This window comes from Carcharhinus amblyrhynchos, chromosome 31, assembly GCF_965287045.1.
Source record: "Carcharhinus amblyrhynchos chromosome 31, sCarAmb.v2.hapA, whole genome shotgun sequence".
In the NCBI taxonomy this organism is placed as follows: domain Eukaryota; kingdom Metazoa; phylum Chordata; class Chondrichthyes; order Carcharhiniformes; family Carcharhinidae; genus Carcharhinus; species Carcharhinus amblyrhynchos.
This window is the reverse complement of record NC_137354.1, coordinates 16,288,147-16,305,622: the sequence shown is the minus strand read 5'-3', so window position 1 is coordinate 16,305,622 and position 17,476 is coordinate 16,288,147. Positions and strand designations below refer to the sequence as shown.

Below are 17,476 nucleotides of genomic sequence, written 5' to 3'. Positions count from 1 at the left end.
TCTTTCATTGAAATGCCAAACAGCTGGACCACCTTTGTGTAAATGGCCAAGCTACCAATGATGGCATGAAGCATCAGTGGTGATACTCAACGGCATGGTAACACAGTGGTTAGCACTGCTGCCTCTCAGCGCCAGGGACCCGGGGTCAGTTCCAGCCTCTGAGTCACTGTCTGTGTGGAGTTTGCACATTCTCCCCGTGTCTGCGTGGGTTTCCTCCGGGCGCTCCGGTTTCCTCCCACGCTCCACTGAAATGCGGGTTAGGTGGATCAGTGGGGTAGATGTGTTGGGGTTAGGTGGTGGCTGGGAAGAATGCTCTGCCAGAGAACTGGTGCAGACTCAAGGGGCCAAATGGCCTCCTTTGGCACTGAAGGGATTCTGTGAGAATTAAAGGAAAGCAGATATCTTAGAGGATTGTGAGCCTGGAAGAGATGACAGAGATAGGGAGGAGCGGAGGCCATGCAGGGATTTGAAAACAAGGATGAGAATTTTAAAATTAAGCGTTGTGTGAAGGGGTTCCAACGAATGTCAGCAAGCGCACAGGGTGAGAGGTGACTGGGACTTGCTGTTAATAAGGCACAGGCCACAGTGTCCTGATTACCAATCCATCAATTGTAAATTGAAAATGTGTTTTAAATTATGCAGAATTTTAAATTAAAAATTTAATTTAAATTAAAAATTTTAAATTTTAAATTCTGCACATCAGGAGGGGCTGAACGCAGCACATTCGCGACCAAATACATTTATCTGGCAATGTCGCCCATGCGGATTGATGTTCTCGACAGCTCTGGCTCTTCACGATTGCAAGTCAGTTTTCCCACATGGTGAGGGCCTCCACCTTGTGGCGCCCTCTGTCTGAGCAGCGGTGAGCTCCCCCAGTGGTGCGGCTGGCTGCCCTTCTCTTGGGCCCCCTGGCACTGCCACACCTGTCTGCCAGCCCCATTCCTGCCAGCCCCAGCCTGCCTCCCAGGGCCACAAGACACACTGTTGACACAAGCGTGGGGGGGTTGGGACCCACAAACGATTCCTGGAAATTCTTTGGAAAATCAAAAACATTCCGGCTTCTTTCTAGGTGATATTTTGAGCAGCTCAGCTTGGGACTCGAGTGCTGTGCTGGATTTCCACTTGTCAGGAACTAGATACCCAAAAAATACCAACAATTTACTATTCTGTCATCAATTGCTTTTCTTGTACATGTCTGAAATATCTGAGCTGCCTTTTGAGGCACTGATACTCTCTGTCCAATTTGCCTTGTATCTTTTCCAAGCCTCTGGAGCAGAGAAAGGCAGAATCTAAAACTATAAAATATGGGGTGTTACTTTTTCTTTCATTATTTAGTCGCTGTGGGCCCGGTTCCTCGTGGGCCGATGCTATTTTGACGGAACACCTCTTGGAGTGATGGGTTCTTTTCTCCCAGTGGAACCTCCTGCTGTGCACAGTCCAAGTCAACAACTGCTTCATCTCCTTGTCCGTTTCTCACATGCTAGCTTTTCAACGCGACACATGAGGGCCTGGGCCTCTTACCCACTTTTTTACCCCAACTATTTCCATTCAGCCATTCTTCTGGCATCTCTCACCAACACTTGGCATTCATTCGGGGCGTTTAGTGAGGTAAAGAACCCTGCGGCTGGAATGTCAGCAAGCGTAACACTGAGCCCCGCAAGGGAGAACGGTGGGGGTGGTAACCGAAACATCGCTCAAAGAGTTGTTAGACTTTTAAACAGCAGCTTCAGGGAAAAGGGAGCAGCCGAGACATTGAATCATAGGATCCCTACAGTGCAGGAGAGGGCATTTGGCCTGTGCTAGCTGTGCAGATACATGGATTTGGGTCTGTGTCTGTGGGAGTTTGCGCATTCTCCCTGTGGTTGCGTGGGTTTCCTCCGGGCGCTCCGGTTTCCTCCCACACCCCAAAGATGTGCTCTTAGGCTGATTGGTTTACCAAATTGACACTATTCTCCCCTGAATCTGGCTAAGTTAGGGGTTCCACTCGCATACACGCAGGGCAGGGTAGGTGTAGGAGGATGCAGCGGCGCGGGCTCGTTGGGCCGAAGGGCCTGTTTCCCGTGCTGGGCTGTTCTTTGTTCATCGAGTCTTACTCAGGCCCTCTCCCCTACCTTATCCTTGTAATTCCACATGGCTAATCCATCTAGTCTACACACCTTGCAACATTAAGGGGCAATTTAGCCTGGCCAGCAATACCTCTTGAGACACTAAGGGCAGTTTAGCATGGCCCATCCACCTAACCAACACAGTTTTGGACACTAAGAGACAATTTACCATATCCAATCCACCTAACCTGCTCATCTTTGGACACTTAGGGGCAACTTAGCATGGCTAATCCACCTAACCTACACATCTTTGGATACTAAGGGGCAATTTACCATATCCAATCCACCTAACCTGCTCATCTTTGGACACTAAGGGGCAATTTACCATATCCAATCCACCTAACGTACACATCTTTGGACACTAAGGGGAAATTTAGCATGGCCAATCCACCTAACCTACACATCTTTGGACTGTGGGAGGAAATCATGGCACACGGAGGAAACCCACGCAGGCACAAGGCAAATGTGCAAACTCCACACAGACAGTGACCCAAGGCTAGAATTGACACTGTGAGGCAGCAGTGCTAACCACTGTGCCACCGCGCTGCCCATGGAAAAGCTTTGGGAAATAACTACAAGGGAACTGTGCCCGAGAACAAAATTGGAGGAATGACAAGATTTCAGAGTGGGTGAAAGGACTGGAAGAGGTAACAGAGGTAGGGCAAAGTGATTAGGAGCGATTTGCACACACAAATATGCACACATATATATGCACGCACACGCTCACACATACACACACACACGTACACACACGTGCGCGCACACAGATGCACATGCACACACATATGAACACACACACCTGCACACACATGTACATATGTGCGCGCACACACAGAGCACACGCACACACACATATGAACATATACACATGCACATGCTCACACATATACATGCACACATACACACTCTGACACATATGCACACACACACATGCGCACACACATGCATATACACACGAGCGCGCACACATGCATATGCACACATGCATATACACACGTGCATATACACATGCGCATGCACACACATATACACACGTACACGCGCACACGCATATACACACGTACACGCGCACACGCATATACACACGTGCGCGTGCGCACGCCTATACACGTGTGCGCGTGCACACGCATATACACACGTGCGCGTACACACTCATATACATACGTGCATGCACACACACACGTGTGTACACGTGCAAACACATGCACACACACACACACACACATGCATACCACTACACATGCACACACCCTACAGTACTCATCCTTTTTCTGTTGAATTACGCAGGATTTGGTCAAATATGTCCTGCTGTGAATTTTATTCATCTGTAAGGACAATGATTGTCAATCGGTGAAGTTCATGGGTAGGAGCATCACAATTAACAACACAAGAAACTATAAAGGGTCATGAATGTAGCCTTGTCCATCACGCAAACCAGCCTCTGTCTACACTTCCCGCTGCCTCAGCAAAGCAGCCAGCATAATCAAGGACCCCATGCACCCCGGACATTCTCTCTTCCACCTTCTTCCGTCAGGAAAAATATGTAAAAGTCTGAGGTCATGTACCACCCAGTTCAAGACCAGCTTCTTCCCTGCTGCTGTCAGACTTTTGAATGGACCTACCTTGCATTAAGTTGATCTTTCTCTACACCCTAGCTATGACAGTAACACTACATTCTGCACTCTCTCCTTTCTGTCTCTCCTATCTACTCTATGAATGGTATGCTTTGTCTGTATAGCACACAAGAAACAATACTTTCCACTGTATCCCAATACATCTGACAAAAATAAATTAAATCACATGCACATTTTCAAAAGCAGGACTCATTGGCTAAGCCTCAGAAGTAGGAGCCACTCAGTGCAGAAAAAGGCCCTTCAGCCCATCATATCGGTGCCAACCATCAACCAACCTATTTGTTCTCATCCCACTTTCCAGCACTTGGTCCATCACCTTGCCTTCTATTTCAAGTGCTCATCCAAGTGCTTCTTAGGTGTTGTGAGAGTTCCCCCCTTGACCATACTTTCAGGCAGTGAGTTCCAGATTCCCAACACCCTCTGAGATGGCACGGTGGCACAGTGGCTAGCACAGCTGCCTCACAGCGCCAGGGACCCGTGTTCGACTTTGAGTCACTGTGCTGAATCTGCATGTTCTCCCCGTGTCTGCGTGGGTTTCCTCCGGGTGCTCCTCCCACAATCCTAGGATGTGCTGGTTAGGTGGATTGGCCGTGCTAAATTGCCCCTTAGTATCAGAGGGACTAGCTTGAGTAAATGTAAGGGAATAGGGCCTGGGTGGGATTGTGGTTGGTGCAGACTCGATGAGCTGAATGACCTCCTTCTGCACTACAGGGTTTTATTATTCTAAAAATGTTGTCCTTAAATCTCCTGCCCCTTACCCTGGCTGATTTCTCTTTGATCTTTATCCCAGGGGCATTGAGCCCCAGACCAGAGAGGCTAGCTCAGCACAAAACCGTGATTCATCAACCCAACCATGAGAGTCATCCAGTGACTAGCTCAAGCCAATCTGCAGTGAGAGCATTCCAGTTGCCTCAGCGTTCCTGAGCTGGACAGATAGATGTCCTGGAGCTGGCAATGACTCAGCAAACCCGACATGCAATGCTTGTGTGAATGCCTATGTGAGGATTGGATCAGATGAGATATCAGCCAGAGTCAGCTCACCATCAAGTGACTCCCCTAAACCAACAAGGGGTTAATGTCTTCAGGACAGAAAGAGGAAATTGAACACTGAGTATTTGTCTTTCTAATTTAAGAAGTAGTTACAATAGGAAGCATCCTTTCTGGATGTATCACAGCTCGGTGTGGCTCCTGCTCTGTCCAAGACTGCAAGAAACTACAAAGGGTCTTGAATGTAGTCCAGTCCATCACACAAACCAGCCTCCCATCCATTGACTCTGTCTACACTGCCCACTGCCTCAGAAAAGCGGTCAGCATAATTAAGCACCATGGACATTCTCTCTTCCACCTTCTTTCTTTGGGGAAATGATACAAAAGTCTGAGGTCATGTACCAACCGACTTAAGAACAGCTTCTTCCCTGCTGCTATCAGACTTTTGAATGGACTTACCTCGCACTAAGTTGATCTTTCTCTACACCCTAGCTGTGACTGTAACACTACATTCTGCACTCTCTTATTTCCTTCTCTATGAACGGTATGCTTTGTCAGTATAGTGCGCAAGAAACAATATTTTCATTGCTTGTCAATACATGTGACAATATTAAATCAAATCGAGATACACTTGATCAATGTAGCCATCGAACTTACATGATTTGAGGGGGGCAGTTTGGAATGGGAAGAACCATCAGTTTCTGAATGCTGTTGGGGCTCAGTCGGGTGGTGCCACCTCTACACTTGCATCTGTTAATTATTGACGATGGCTTTCCTGGGGAGGCAGGAGACGAGAGACAGCGAGCGAAAGAAAGAAAAATAAACACTATTAAAGGAAAACTGCGTATACAATTTTGCCACAAGTGGTGTGCAGAGTGGAAATCTTCCCTTTTCGGAGTGGAAAAAGATTCCTTTGTATCTAATATACACTGCACACCTGTCATTCACAACTCAAAAACATACAAACTCGAAGCAGGAGTAGGACATTTAACTCTTCGAGCCTGCTCCGCCGTTCATTTTGATCATAGCTGATCATAGAATTTAATATCCTGACCCCACCTTGCTCCTTTAGCCCCAAGAACTATATCTAATTTCTTCTTGAAATCACACAATGTTTTAGCTTTAGTTACATTCTGTGGTAGTCGATTCCACACATTCTGGATAAAGAAATGTCTCCTCAGCTCAGTCCTAAAAGGTTTACCCCTTATTCTCAAACTATGATCCCTAATTCTGGACTCCCCCACCATCGGGAACATTCTTTCTGAATCTACCCTGTCTCACTCTGCTAGGATTTTATAAGTTTCTATGAGATCCCTTCTCACTCTTCTATACTTCAGTGAATATAACTCAGTCTCTCCTTATATGACAGACCTGCCATCCCAGGAATCGGCCTGGTAAACCTTCCCTGTTCTCCCTCTGTAGCAAGGACACCCTTCCTCAGTTAAGGACACCAAAACTGCGCACAATATTCCAGGTCCAAAGCACTCCTCTCAAAGGCAGACATATGTACTGTTTCAAAAAGGCTCTCCTCAGTGTTGTGACTGATTCTGTCAGGAACGCAGCTACAACACTCCTTAGCTCTAGCATGTACAACGGAGTCAAGTATATGTCAATGTTATTTCCACCACCTTTCATGGACATGAGGGTAAATCGAACCAGGTATCCAAACTTCTTAGAGGACTTTCTTTTTAGGAAAGGAGTGTACAATAAAATTGTGCATTTTTACATTGTTTACAATAATTAACAAAAACAGTAAATGAATCCCTTTACCAATTGTTATGACAACTTTAAGTCATATATCATTATTAACATCACAAGGAGCTTTCTGTTTGCATGGTGCAGAGTTGAAGAGCTTTCAAAGCCTTTTTAACTACCTCAAATATACTGCACTTTTTTAAAAAAACTACTCCTTACAGAGAGTTTTACTTTAAGCCAGTTCAGCCCCAGTATGGAGACCGGACATTATCTTTTCATTCATTCGTGGGACATGGGTGTCACTGGCTGGCCAGTATTTATTGTCCATCCCTAGTTGCCCTTGTTCAAATGGGATCAAACGTTATGGCGAGAAAGCAGGGTTAGGCTATTGAGTTGGACAATCAGCCACGACCGTGATGAATGGTGGAGCAGGCTCGAAGGGCCAAATGGCCTCCTCCTGCTCCTATCTTCTATGTTTCAGAGGGCAGTTGAGTGGCAACCACATTGCTGTGGCTCTGGAGTCAAATGTAGGCCAGACCGGGTAAGGACGGCAGATTTCCTTCCCTAAAGAACATTAATGAACCAGGTGAGTTTAGTTTGTGTCAATTGGCAAAGTCGAACTTGCTTTTGGATCACACCTTCCATATCCTCTAAACTTCGCAACATGCTATGAATTACAGTTAAGTGCAGCAAATGTTGGTATAGTTAACTCTTAACTATGGTAAGAGTTAACTCACATTAACTAATATGATAGTTCATTCATGCACTGCACAGTGCTACAAACAGTTAATCAGATGGAAGGCCAGTTAAATTTTTAATAATGATAGCCGAGTAATGAGTCTTGGCAGATTCAATCAGAAGGTATCTGAGCATTAGCTTCCATTCCTTTTTATTCTTTCATGGGATGTCATGGCGAGGCCAGCATTTATCGCCCATCCCTAATTGCCCTTGAGAAGATGGTGGTGAGCCCCCTTCTTGTACTGCAGCCCAGCTGAATCCAATTCGAAAAAACCTTAGCCATTGGTCAATACCTCCAACAGAAGCTGAGCAGTTGGAGTATGTTGGGAATGGCTCGTGTAAGCTGAAAACTAGATGTCACCTGTGATGTATTCAAACCTGAGGTTCCAAATGAACAGAGAAGACCGTGTTATGAACACAATAAGACAAAATTCACCCCAACAATTGGAATCCAAACAGGCTGTGTTGCTGAATTTTGCACTGTGTGGTGGAAAGCTCTGAAGCGCTGCTCATTATCGGTCGTAACCCCCCAAGCTTAAATTACACAGCAGGGTCAGTCTTCAGTGATTGTGTTAAGAGTTTTGCTTTGGAAGTTTCCTGCCAATTGTTGCACACTCCCTTGGAAAGGGGCCCAAGTGAGTAAAATCAAACCCCAATTCATCAATGTCCCTTTTCAGAGGTCCAACTTAAAGCAGTAAACGTTTCATTTTAATGGGACATGAAAAAAATATATAAAAATGAAAATGTTAACCCTTTATGCATCAGCTCCGTCACTGTGTGATCTTCTTTGCCAGATCATTAATCCAAACTCAGGTGCCCGATTTATGGATATTTCTGATTGACTGTAGCACTCCTGTGTGTCCTACTGACGTTTAATGTGAACATTTGCCTCAAGTCCGACTGTAATGTGAAGCATCTGTATAGTTTCTGTAACAAATGGCAGAAAAGCTGCAAAATTATAAATCTCTTATTCCCCTTAAACCACACACAGCCTTGGCAAGTTTGCAGCACATCTGCTTTGCAAACCAGATCCTCAATCTTCCAAAGAATGATCCCTCCGATATTTTTTAAACTTTGATGAAGAGGGTATTTTGAAGATTTTTTTTTGAAAACCCAATGATTTTTGGGTAACACTTGAGTGCATCGTTCAGGATGGCACGGTGGCACAGTGGTCAGCACCACTGCTGTACAGCGCCAGGGACCCGGGTTCGATTCCGGCCTCGGGTCACTGTCCATATCGTGTTTACACATTCTTCCTCTGTGTGTCTGTGGGTTTCATCCGGGTGCTCCGGTTTCCACTCCAGAGATGTGCGGGTTAGGTGGATTGGCCGTGCCAAATTGCCCCTTAGTGTCAGGAGGGTAAATGTGTCGGGTTACGGAGATGGGGTCTGGGCGGGGTTGTCGTTGGTGCAGACTAGATGGGCCAGATGGCCCCCTTCTGCACTGTAGAGATTCTAGGGTTCGATTCTATGATTCTATCTCTCAGGATAAGGTGTATGTTTAGAATAAAATGTTGCAGAGCTCCATAACTGGCAGGGTTGACATGAACAGTAAGTAGTGTTACGGAATCGTGTCTGGACCAATTGCCGTTCCCCTCCCTGTAGCCTTGTTATCGGTGTTTAGATTCAATAAGATGTGCCAGCATTCTTCATTATCCTCAAGAATCACAGTTCAATCCAATCTTGTCCTCGTCTGACCTTTCTCACATGTTTCCTCTCGGCTGGACAGTGATCGAGAACAGATACTAAGACTGTTTTTTCCCCTCTTGCGGCCCACTGCCCAAGTGAAGGCCAAATTGCTTGGCACGGATTGAACCTGAGATCCCAAGGGCTGGATTCCACTGACTGAGTGGCTGTCGGTCTATTCCTCGATACAACCTTTCTTCTTGCCAGCTTGCAGTTTGATTGCTTGCCCTGCCCAGCTGGATGAAGTAAAACAGTGGAAGAAATCTTGGGAATGTGATGAGTGGAAACATGATTGCGCTGAAAGCAGATGTCCAGAATGTCCACACACTCCTCTCCCACCTTCGAAAAGAAGCGTCCATCAGCAAGCATTGACAGAAACTCAGAGCCGGAATGGTGTTAGAGGCATTGGGTGGGATTTTCTGGCCCCTAAGCCCGGAAAATCCCACCTGAGATCAGCGGACATTCGCATCCCCCCCTGCCCAATAAGATTCCTCTGGAGCTTGGGATGGGAAAATTCCATCCACAAAGTCATCGTGTCAGAGAAGGATCTTCAGCCCATCGAGCCTGCACTGACAATAACTATCACTAAACTCGCACTAATCCCATTTTCTTGCACTTGTCCCATATCCTTGAATGTTAGGATATTTCAAGAGCTCATCCAAACATTTTTTAAAGGTTGTAAGGTTTCCACTCTCCACTATCTTCCCAGGCAGTGCATTCCAGATTCCCAACACCCTCTGAATGATATTTTTTACTCAAATTTCCTCTGAAGTTTCTGCCCCTTCCTTGAAACTACGCTCCCTCATGATTGACCCCGAACCAAGGGGAACAGCTATTTCCTACTCACTTTGTCCATACCTCTCATTATCTTCTACACCTCAATCATGTCCCCCCCCTCCTTAGCTTCTCTGCTCTAAGGAAAACAATCCAAGATTATCCAGTCTCGGCTTATAGCTCAAATGCTCCATTCCAGGCAATATGCTAGTGAACCTCCTCTATACCCCCTCTCATGCAATCACAGATTGCATGATTGAGACTGTCCCACAAAGTGCAATCAAATTGCTCCACATCAAAACAGTCTAGTTAAATAATAATCTGTTTCTTTATTGTACGATTGGTTCCTGATAATCTCCAATCCTCGTGCTGTAAAGCTGTTTGATCACTGTACAAGGCAAAGGCAGGACTAGTTACTCATTGTCTTTGTCAAGTTCATCTCAACATCAAAATTCCTGAAGTTGAGAATTTCTGTCACATTATCACAAAATACAAGAATATTTTACACCCCCTCCCTCCATTCCTGGAGAATCATCGAATCATTACAGTGCAGAAGGAGGCCATTCATCCTGTCCATCAAGTCTGCACCAACTCCCTGACAGAGCTTCTTACCCAGGCCCTATCCCCATAACCCCACATATGTGCCTCACTAATTCCCCAAACCCACACATTTTTGTAAACTAAGGAGCAATTTATCATGGCCAATCCACCTAACCTACACATCTATGGACCCTAAGGAGCAATTTGGCATGGCCAATCCACTTAATCTGAACATATTTGGACTGTGGGAGGAAACCAGAGGAAACCCATGCAGTCACAGGGAGAATGTGCATACTCCGCACAGTGACCCAAGCTGAGAATCGAACCCGGGTCCCTGGCGCTGTGAGGCCACAGTGCTAACCACTGTGCCACTGGGCTGCCTGAAGAAGGCGATGGTAGCCTGCCAAAATCCCATCACATTGGCCTTGCATAAAAAAGACTGGGATGAATAATGTGTCCAGTATCCCACAGCATTCTCCATGATTAATAACAATACTCTAGTGTTAGAGAGCCTCTTTGTTCACCATCCCTCTGAACACATGTATCAATGTTCTATTAATGATGCAGTTGCTCAGTAACTAATTAATATGATGCTAAGCCATTATGGAAGGTGCTGAGTTAGATTCCCACCCTGCTGAGCAAAACACTCACAGCAGGAAGAAACTGAACAACGGAGGAGAAAAATCAACTGTCCGTGAGGATGATGCATTGATCCTTGCTGGAATAACTAGGCCAGAAACTCAACTGGACTCGCCACATCAACACAGTGGCTACAAGAACAGGTCAGAGGCCAGGAATCCTGCGGTGAGTAACTCACCACCTGACTCCCCAAAGCTTGTCCATTATCTACAAGGCACAAGCCAGGAGTGTGATGGAATACTCCCCACTTGCCTGGATGGGGGCAGCTCCAACAACACTCAAGAAGTTTGACACCACCCAGGACAAAGCAGCCCGCTTGATTGGCACCCTATTCACAAACACTCACTCCCTCCAACACCGACACTCAGTAGCAGCAGTGTGTACTATCTACAAAATGCACTGCAGCAATTCACCAAAGATCCTTAGACAGCACCTTCCAAACCCACGGCCACTTCCATCTAGAAGGACGAGGGCAACAGACACATGGGAACGCCATCACCTGCAAGTTCCCCTCCAAGCCACTCACCATCCTGACTTGGAAATATATCGCTGTTTCTTCACCATCGCTGGGGCAAAATCCTGGAACTCTCTCCCTAATGGCATTGTGGGTCAACCCACAGCCCGTGGACTGCAGCGATTCAAGATGGCAGCTCACCACCACCTTCTCAAGGGCAACCAGGGATGGGTAATAAATACTGGCCAGCCAGTGATGCCCATGTCCCTCACTTGAATAAAAAAAAACTGGGTGGGAGGAAGTTCCCCTCAGTTCTAATGTCCTTCCATAACATACGGACCCTCCCTGTGCAGGTTCTACATACAAAATGGCCACAACAGGGAAAACCACCATCTTGAGGACTTGAAGGGATATGTTGAAGGAAATCGAAAGGAAGGGTGGGGGGGAGAAGATGTTGCAAAGGGAAGGAACTCAACAATGTGACAGTAAGTCGAGTTGACGATCATTACATCAGATCAGCTCTGATCTCATTGAATGGCAGAGCAAACTCGATGGGGCGAATGGCCTACTTCTGCTCCAACGGGCGGGATTTTCTTTCCGGTCTGGCCATTGCCAGTGGGGTTTACTGTTGAATGCACCCCTCATAACCGGGAATCTCATGGCGGGAGTGCGCTGTCGGCAGGTCCAAGAGATCCCTCGGGCGGGAAAATTCCAGCCTACATCTTACAGTCTCAAATACTTTACGACTTTAAGTACATTTGCAGCGATGGACGAAATTGAGTTTTGTCCTTTATCGTGTGAAACCGTCAGCGTTTTATTTGACTCCTATGGGTAGATTTTGAGTGTTAACAATTCTGTGAAAGCTTATATCTTGAGTAAAAACAAGTTGCCCATTGCAGGTGGCACTCTAAAGACAGGACAGTGTCAAAGAAATATCACAAAGGTACAATAACTGGGGAGAGTAGCTACTTTTAAAGAAACTCCTTCCATTCCAGCTTACAGAGTTTCCTTGCTGTGCACAATACCCTTACAATGCTGTGAAAGAGACACTACAGCACATGTGGTGCATTATAATAACAAATCACATTATCCCCAGTTATGCCCATACCGTAAATTCCACAGCAGTTACACTCTCTATGAATTCCACTGTGAAAACGGAAGAGGATATTTTCCTGATTCCAAGCCCAGGCGCGCTGAATCACCTGAGATCTGGGAATACGGGAAAATCTAATGGATTGGAATCCGTGTGCGTAAATAGGACCCACCCAAAAAAAACCCATAAAGTGTGGGAGCAGAAGTAGACCATTCAGCCCATCGGGTCTGCTACATCACTCACTGTGATGTGACGGCATGGTGGCGCCGTGGTTAGCACTGCTGCCTTGTGAGTGCTAGGGATCCAGGTTCGATTCCTGCTTGGGTTACTGTCTGTGCAGAGTCTGCACGTTCTCCCCATGTCTGCGTGGGTTTCCTCCCGCATTCTGAAAGACATGCTGGTTTAGGTGCATTGACCCGAACAGGTGCCGGAGTGTGACGACTAGGGGAATTTCACAGTAACTTCAATGCAGTGTTAATGTAAGCCTGACTTGTGACTAATAAATAAACTTTAACTTTTAACTTTAGAACATGACTGATCCGATGTGGTGACCCTCAACTCCACTTTGACACCTTATCCCCATAGCCCTTGATTCCCCTATTCATTAAAAATCTGTCTATCTCAGCTTTGAGCACCCTTAACCTGGCCTCTACAGCTCTCTGCGGTAAAGAATTCCACAGGTTCACTACCCTCTGAGAGAAGAAAGTCCTCATCTCTGTCTGAAATGGGGGACCCCCTTACTCTGAGATGATGTCCACTAGTCCCAGAGTCCTCCACAAGGGGAAACAATCTCTCAGCATCTCTTCTGCCAGAACCTACCTCAATAATGTCGCCTCTCTTTTTTCTAACTCCAGTGAGTACATGACAATCCTATCCAACGTCTCTTCGTAGGAAAATCTCAATTTTCATCCCACTGACTGAAAGCGGAAGCTAACTTAGCAGGTTCCTTTTGCGAATGCTGCCTCCAAACCAAGTATTTTCCCAATATTCATTCGGCCCTGGTAAACCTAGAATCCTACAGTGCAGAAGGAGGCCATTTGGCCCATCGAGTCTGCACCAACCACAATCCCACCCAGGCCCTATCCCCACATCCCCATGTATTTATCCTAGCTAGTCCCACTGACACTAGGGTCAATTTAGCATGGCCCATCCACCTAACCCACACATCTTTGGACAATGGGAGAAAACTGGACCATCTGGAGGAAACCCACACAGACACGGGGAGAACGTGCAAAATCCACACCGTGACCCAAACCTGAAATCGGACTTGGGTCCCTGGCACTGTGAGGCAGCAGTGCCAGGGACCCAATCGTGTGCCACCGTGCCATCCCCAATCCAGAGCAGAATGAGGAAATAAATTTGAATCATAGCATACAGACCGATACAAAGAGAACTCGCTGACTGAATACTTAGATATGCTGTAGAGGAGTTAGTCTATTCGATACCTAGATATTCCAAAGTGGAGTAAAGAGCAGATGACTTCATATTTATCCTTAGAATCATATAATCTCTACAGTGCAGACAGAGGCCATTCAGCCCATCAAATCTGCACTGACCACAATCCCACCCATGCCCTACTCCTGTAACCCCACATATTTACCCTGCTAATTCCCTTGACACTCAGGGGCAATTTAGCATGGCCAATCCACCTAACCTGCACATCTTTGGGACTGTGGGAGGAAATCAGGGCACCCGAAGGAAACCCACGCAGACACAGGGAGAATGTGCAAGCTCCACACACACAGTGACCCGAGGCCGGAACTGAACCTGGGTCCCTGGCGCTATGAGGCAGCAGTGCTAACCACTGTGCCACCCCATTGAAGAGACAGATGAACAGAATAGCAAAGAGGCTAGATTTTTGGTGCACACAGCAAATGCCCAGAGCATACAGCAGGCTGACAGATATCGCCAGACATCCGGGTCATTTTGGCACAAGTTTGAAAGTCCAGGTGGCCAGTCGCTCTGTTTATTCCGAACCCTCAAGACTGCAAACTACAACAATGACTAATACAACAAGTGACAGCGATGCGCTTCGCGCCAGGAGGCTAAGCTCCCGGTAGCCACCTGCAAGTTGCCAAAATCAACGTTAAAAACTGCTTTGGAAATTTACAGTGCCATTGGACCCCACAAGGAAGCTAAGCGCGAAATAACGTTGACCTCTTTCAACGCGATTGATTTGCAACTTGTACAGGTTTTAAGAGAACACAGAAATGCACTGAAACAGCATGCCTGTGCTCACCTCAGGGGTAACTTTATGACCCTGTGCAACAAGCAGCTTTGCTTGCTGTTAGTGTGGCTGGACAAGCATTGTGGTTTCACAAAACGACCCATCTAATGTTAATGAGACATCATTAATGCTGTGTGTTTTCTTTAAAGCATTACTGGAAACACCATTAACTACCCGAAGGATGTAGAAGCTTTGGAGAGCAGGTTTACAGGATGTTGCCTGCTATGGAGGGAATTAGCTATGAGGAGGGATTGAATAAACTGGGATTGTTCTCCCTGGAAAGACAGAAGCTGAGGGGTGACCTGATAGAAGTTTATAAAATCCTGAGGGGCATGGATAGGGTGGACAGTTGGAAGCTTTTTCCCAGGGCAGAAATGATAATTACAAGGGGGCACAAGTTCAAGGTAAGGGGGGGAAAGGTTCAGTGGAGATGTGCGGGGCAAGTATTTTATACAGAGGGTGATGGGGGCCAAGTGAGGTGGTTGAGGCAGATACGATAAGTGACAGTCAAGACTTATCTTGATAGACATATAAACAGACGGGGAATAGAGAGAGGGATGTAAATGATTGGTCCAGATAGGACAATGTGATCAGGCTTGGAGGGTAGAAGGGCCTGTCCTTGTGCTGTACTGTTCTTTGTTCTTAAATAACTCATTTGCCAAAAAAAATGCATCTCACAGGGATTCCCATATTTTCTCTATTGGCAAAAAATCTCTCCCCATTTAACATTTTATCCTGTTAGTAAGGCTTGGTAGCAGGTAAATGCTTTTATGCCATTGTTACCCCAAATCTGCCCTTAAGACATTAAGGGTGGGGCCATTCGGCCCCTCTGCCATTCAATAGGATCATGAGTGATCCTACATTCTTCTCATCCCCTTCCTGCTCTTTCCCCATAACCCTTGATTCTCTCACTAATCATGAATCTATCTTAGTCTTATACGAGGACCCTGCCCCCACAGTCCTGTGGCAAAGAGATCCAAAGACCCTCTGCGAGAAGAAATTCCTCCAAATCTCAGTCTTAAATTGGTGAGCCTTTACTTCTGAGGCTGTGCCCTCTGGTTCAAGACTCTCCCACAAGGGGAAACACCCTCTTATCATCTACCCTGTCAAGCTCCTTAAGAACCGTCTGTGCTTCAAAGAGATTGTTGTAAAAGACTCAATGACATTATTCAAAACGTGACTAGCAAATTGTGTCTCAATATCTTAACAGAAGTGTTGAATTTTTGCTGGCTGTTCCCTTTCATCTTCACATTAAAAGTTTATTTATTAGTCACAAGTAAGGCTTACACTAACACTGCAATGAAGTTATTGTGACATTCCCCTAGAGACCACAGTCCAGCTCAACGCACCTAACTAGCACATCTTTTGGACTGTGGGAAGAAACCAGAACAAACTCCACAAAGGCAGTCACCGAGCCAGGAATCGAACCTGGGTCACTAGTGCTGTGAGGCAGCAGTGCTAACCGCCGTGCCACTGTGCCATCCGTTACATTGGAATTAACTAAAGCAGTGCAGTTTGTCTAAAGAGAAGAGTTGAAATAGTTTCTCTGGCAGTTTTTAAAAGATTCACTAAACATATAAAAATCAGCGGTGAATTTTGTCAAGTGGGGCACTCCCCTCATTCAAATGGCATGGATCAGTGCTACGCAAAATGAATTCCCTCACTCCCAGGACAATCCCACAACTGGTTAGACAGTCCCTGTGCGTCATCATCAGTAAAATACTCTCGAGCTGCGAACTGCGCTGAAGGTTGTCCAGATCCACTTCGGAAAGATTTCAAAATAGCAACACAAATACACAGACACATCCAATCAAATATAAAAATTCTCCAAAGGTCATTGCTAAAGCATCGTTTAAAAAAAAAACAACTCGTTGAACAAGTTGTTTTAAACCTTTCAGAGAGGTGCCAAAGCAATTTAATGTTATTCAAACGCTGCACTGAAAGTTGATTTTAGAACTCTAAAGTTTGAATAAATATCAAGTATGGATAAATGTGGATGCAGAATGTATCTGCACCCCACTTTTTGTAGCTTTCCCTTAAAGTCAGCTAAGAGAAACAAGACTCATCGTAGAAGTTTCCTTTTATTTTGGAAAATGCCTTCATTCATACCAGTTGCAACCTGAACAAAAACTGGATGCAACTCTTTAGTCTAAAAAATAATATTACTGTGAGTAGCTCCCTTTCTCAGTTTTTTTTCTGGTGTTAATTCTGTTATCCATTTGCTTCTGATCATCTGGTCCCTTTCATACAAAACACATTTATCAATTCACTCTGGGATAACACTGAACAGTTCTGAAAAAAAAATAGATCGTCTCGTCGTAATCTACACGTCAGTAATTAAAGAAGTAACAATCACTTACCCCAAGACAAGTTGGTGCAGGCTATCCCAAGCAGAAGGGCTATGAAGACACAACTTTTCACACTCATGTTGGGTGGTTTGCCTGGACAGCTTTACACAGTGCAGCCACCACAGTTTGAGAAATCCCAAATTCAAGTTATTCCCAGCTAAATGTAGCTCTGCAGTTGGAAAGAATCCACCCCCATCCCAACTTTTTATTGGATGGAGGAGGAATACCCAGGATGGTAGTTTATCAAAAACTGGCAAGGTGATTATATTTGCACTTCTTTCCCAATAACTGGGATAGGCTCAGCTCCAATGAAGAAATGTAAGGCTGGACAATGTCCCGTGATAATCTTCCACACTGGTCCCTATTGTTTTTTTTAAACTGTATGAGTCCACATCCACAGCCATGACAGCCTGTGCATTATCCCTGTAAAGAAAAGCACAAGTTCACTTCTAATCTGCATCTCCAGGCTCTGGGAAGGCTCTGCAAGTCCATTTGTTATGCTCCCCAGATGATGAGGAATTCAGGTATTGCACTCAATCAGACTCACTCCTGACCCA

At 45.8% G+C, this 17,476-nt stretch overlaps 1 protein-coding gene across 1 annotated transcript in view; it reads right to left on the bottom strand.

Annotated features, from left to right (window-relative positions):
- LOC145360454 (stromal cell-derived factor 1-like) overlaps positions 1–17,036 on the bottom strand; it is a 30,277-nt gene extending 13,241 nt beyond the window's left edge. Inside the window, exons 1-2 of the mRNA XM_080215672.1 lie at positions 16,932–17,036; positions 5,384–5,501 (exon numbers count right to left, since the gene is read on the bottom strand). Of these exons, the coding sequence (XP_080071798.1) occupies positions 5,384–5,501; positions 16,932–16,998 (185 nt within the window). The 5' untranslated portion in view covers positions 16,999–17,036. The remainder of the gene's footprint in view (positions 1–5,383; positions 5,502–16,931) is intronic.
- Positions 17,037–17,476: the final 440 nt, after the last annotated feature.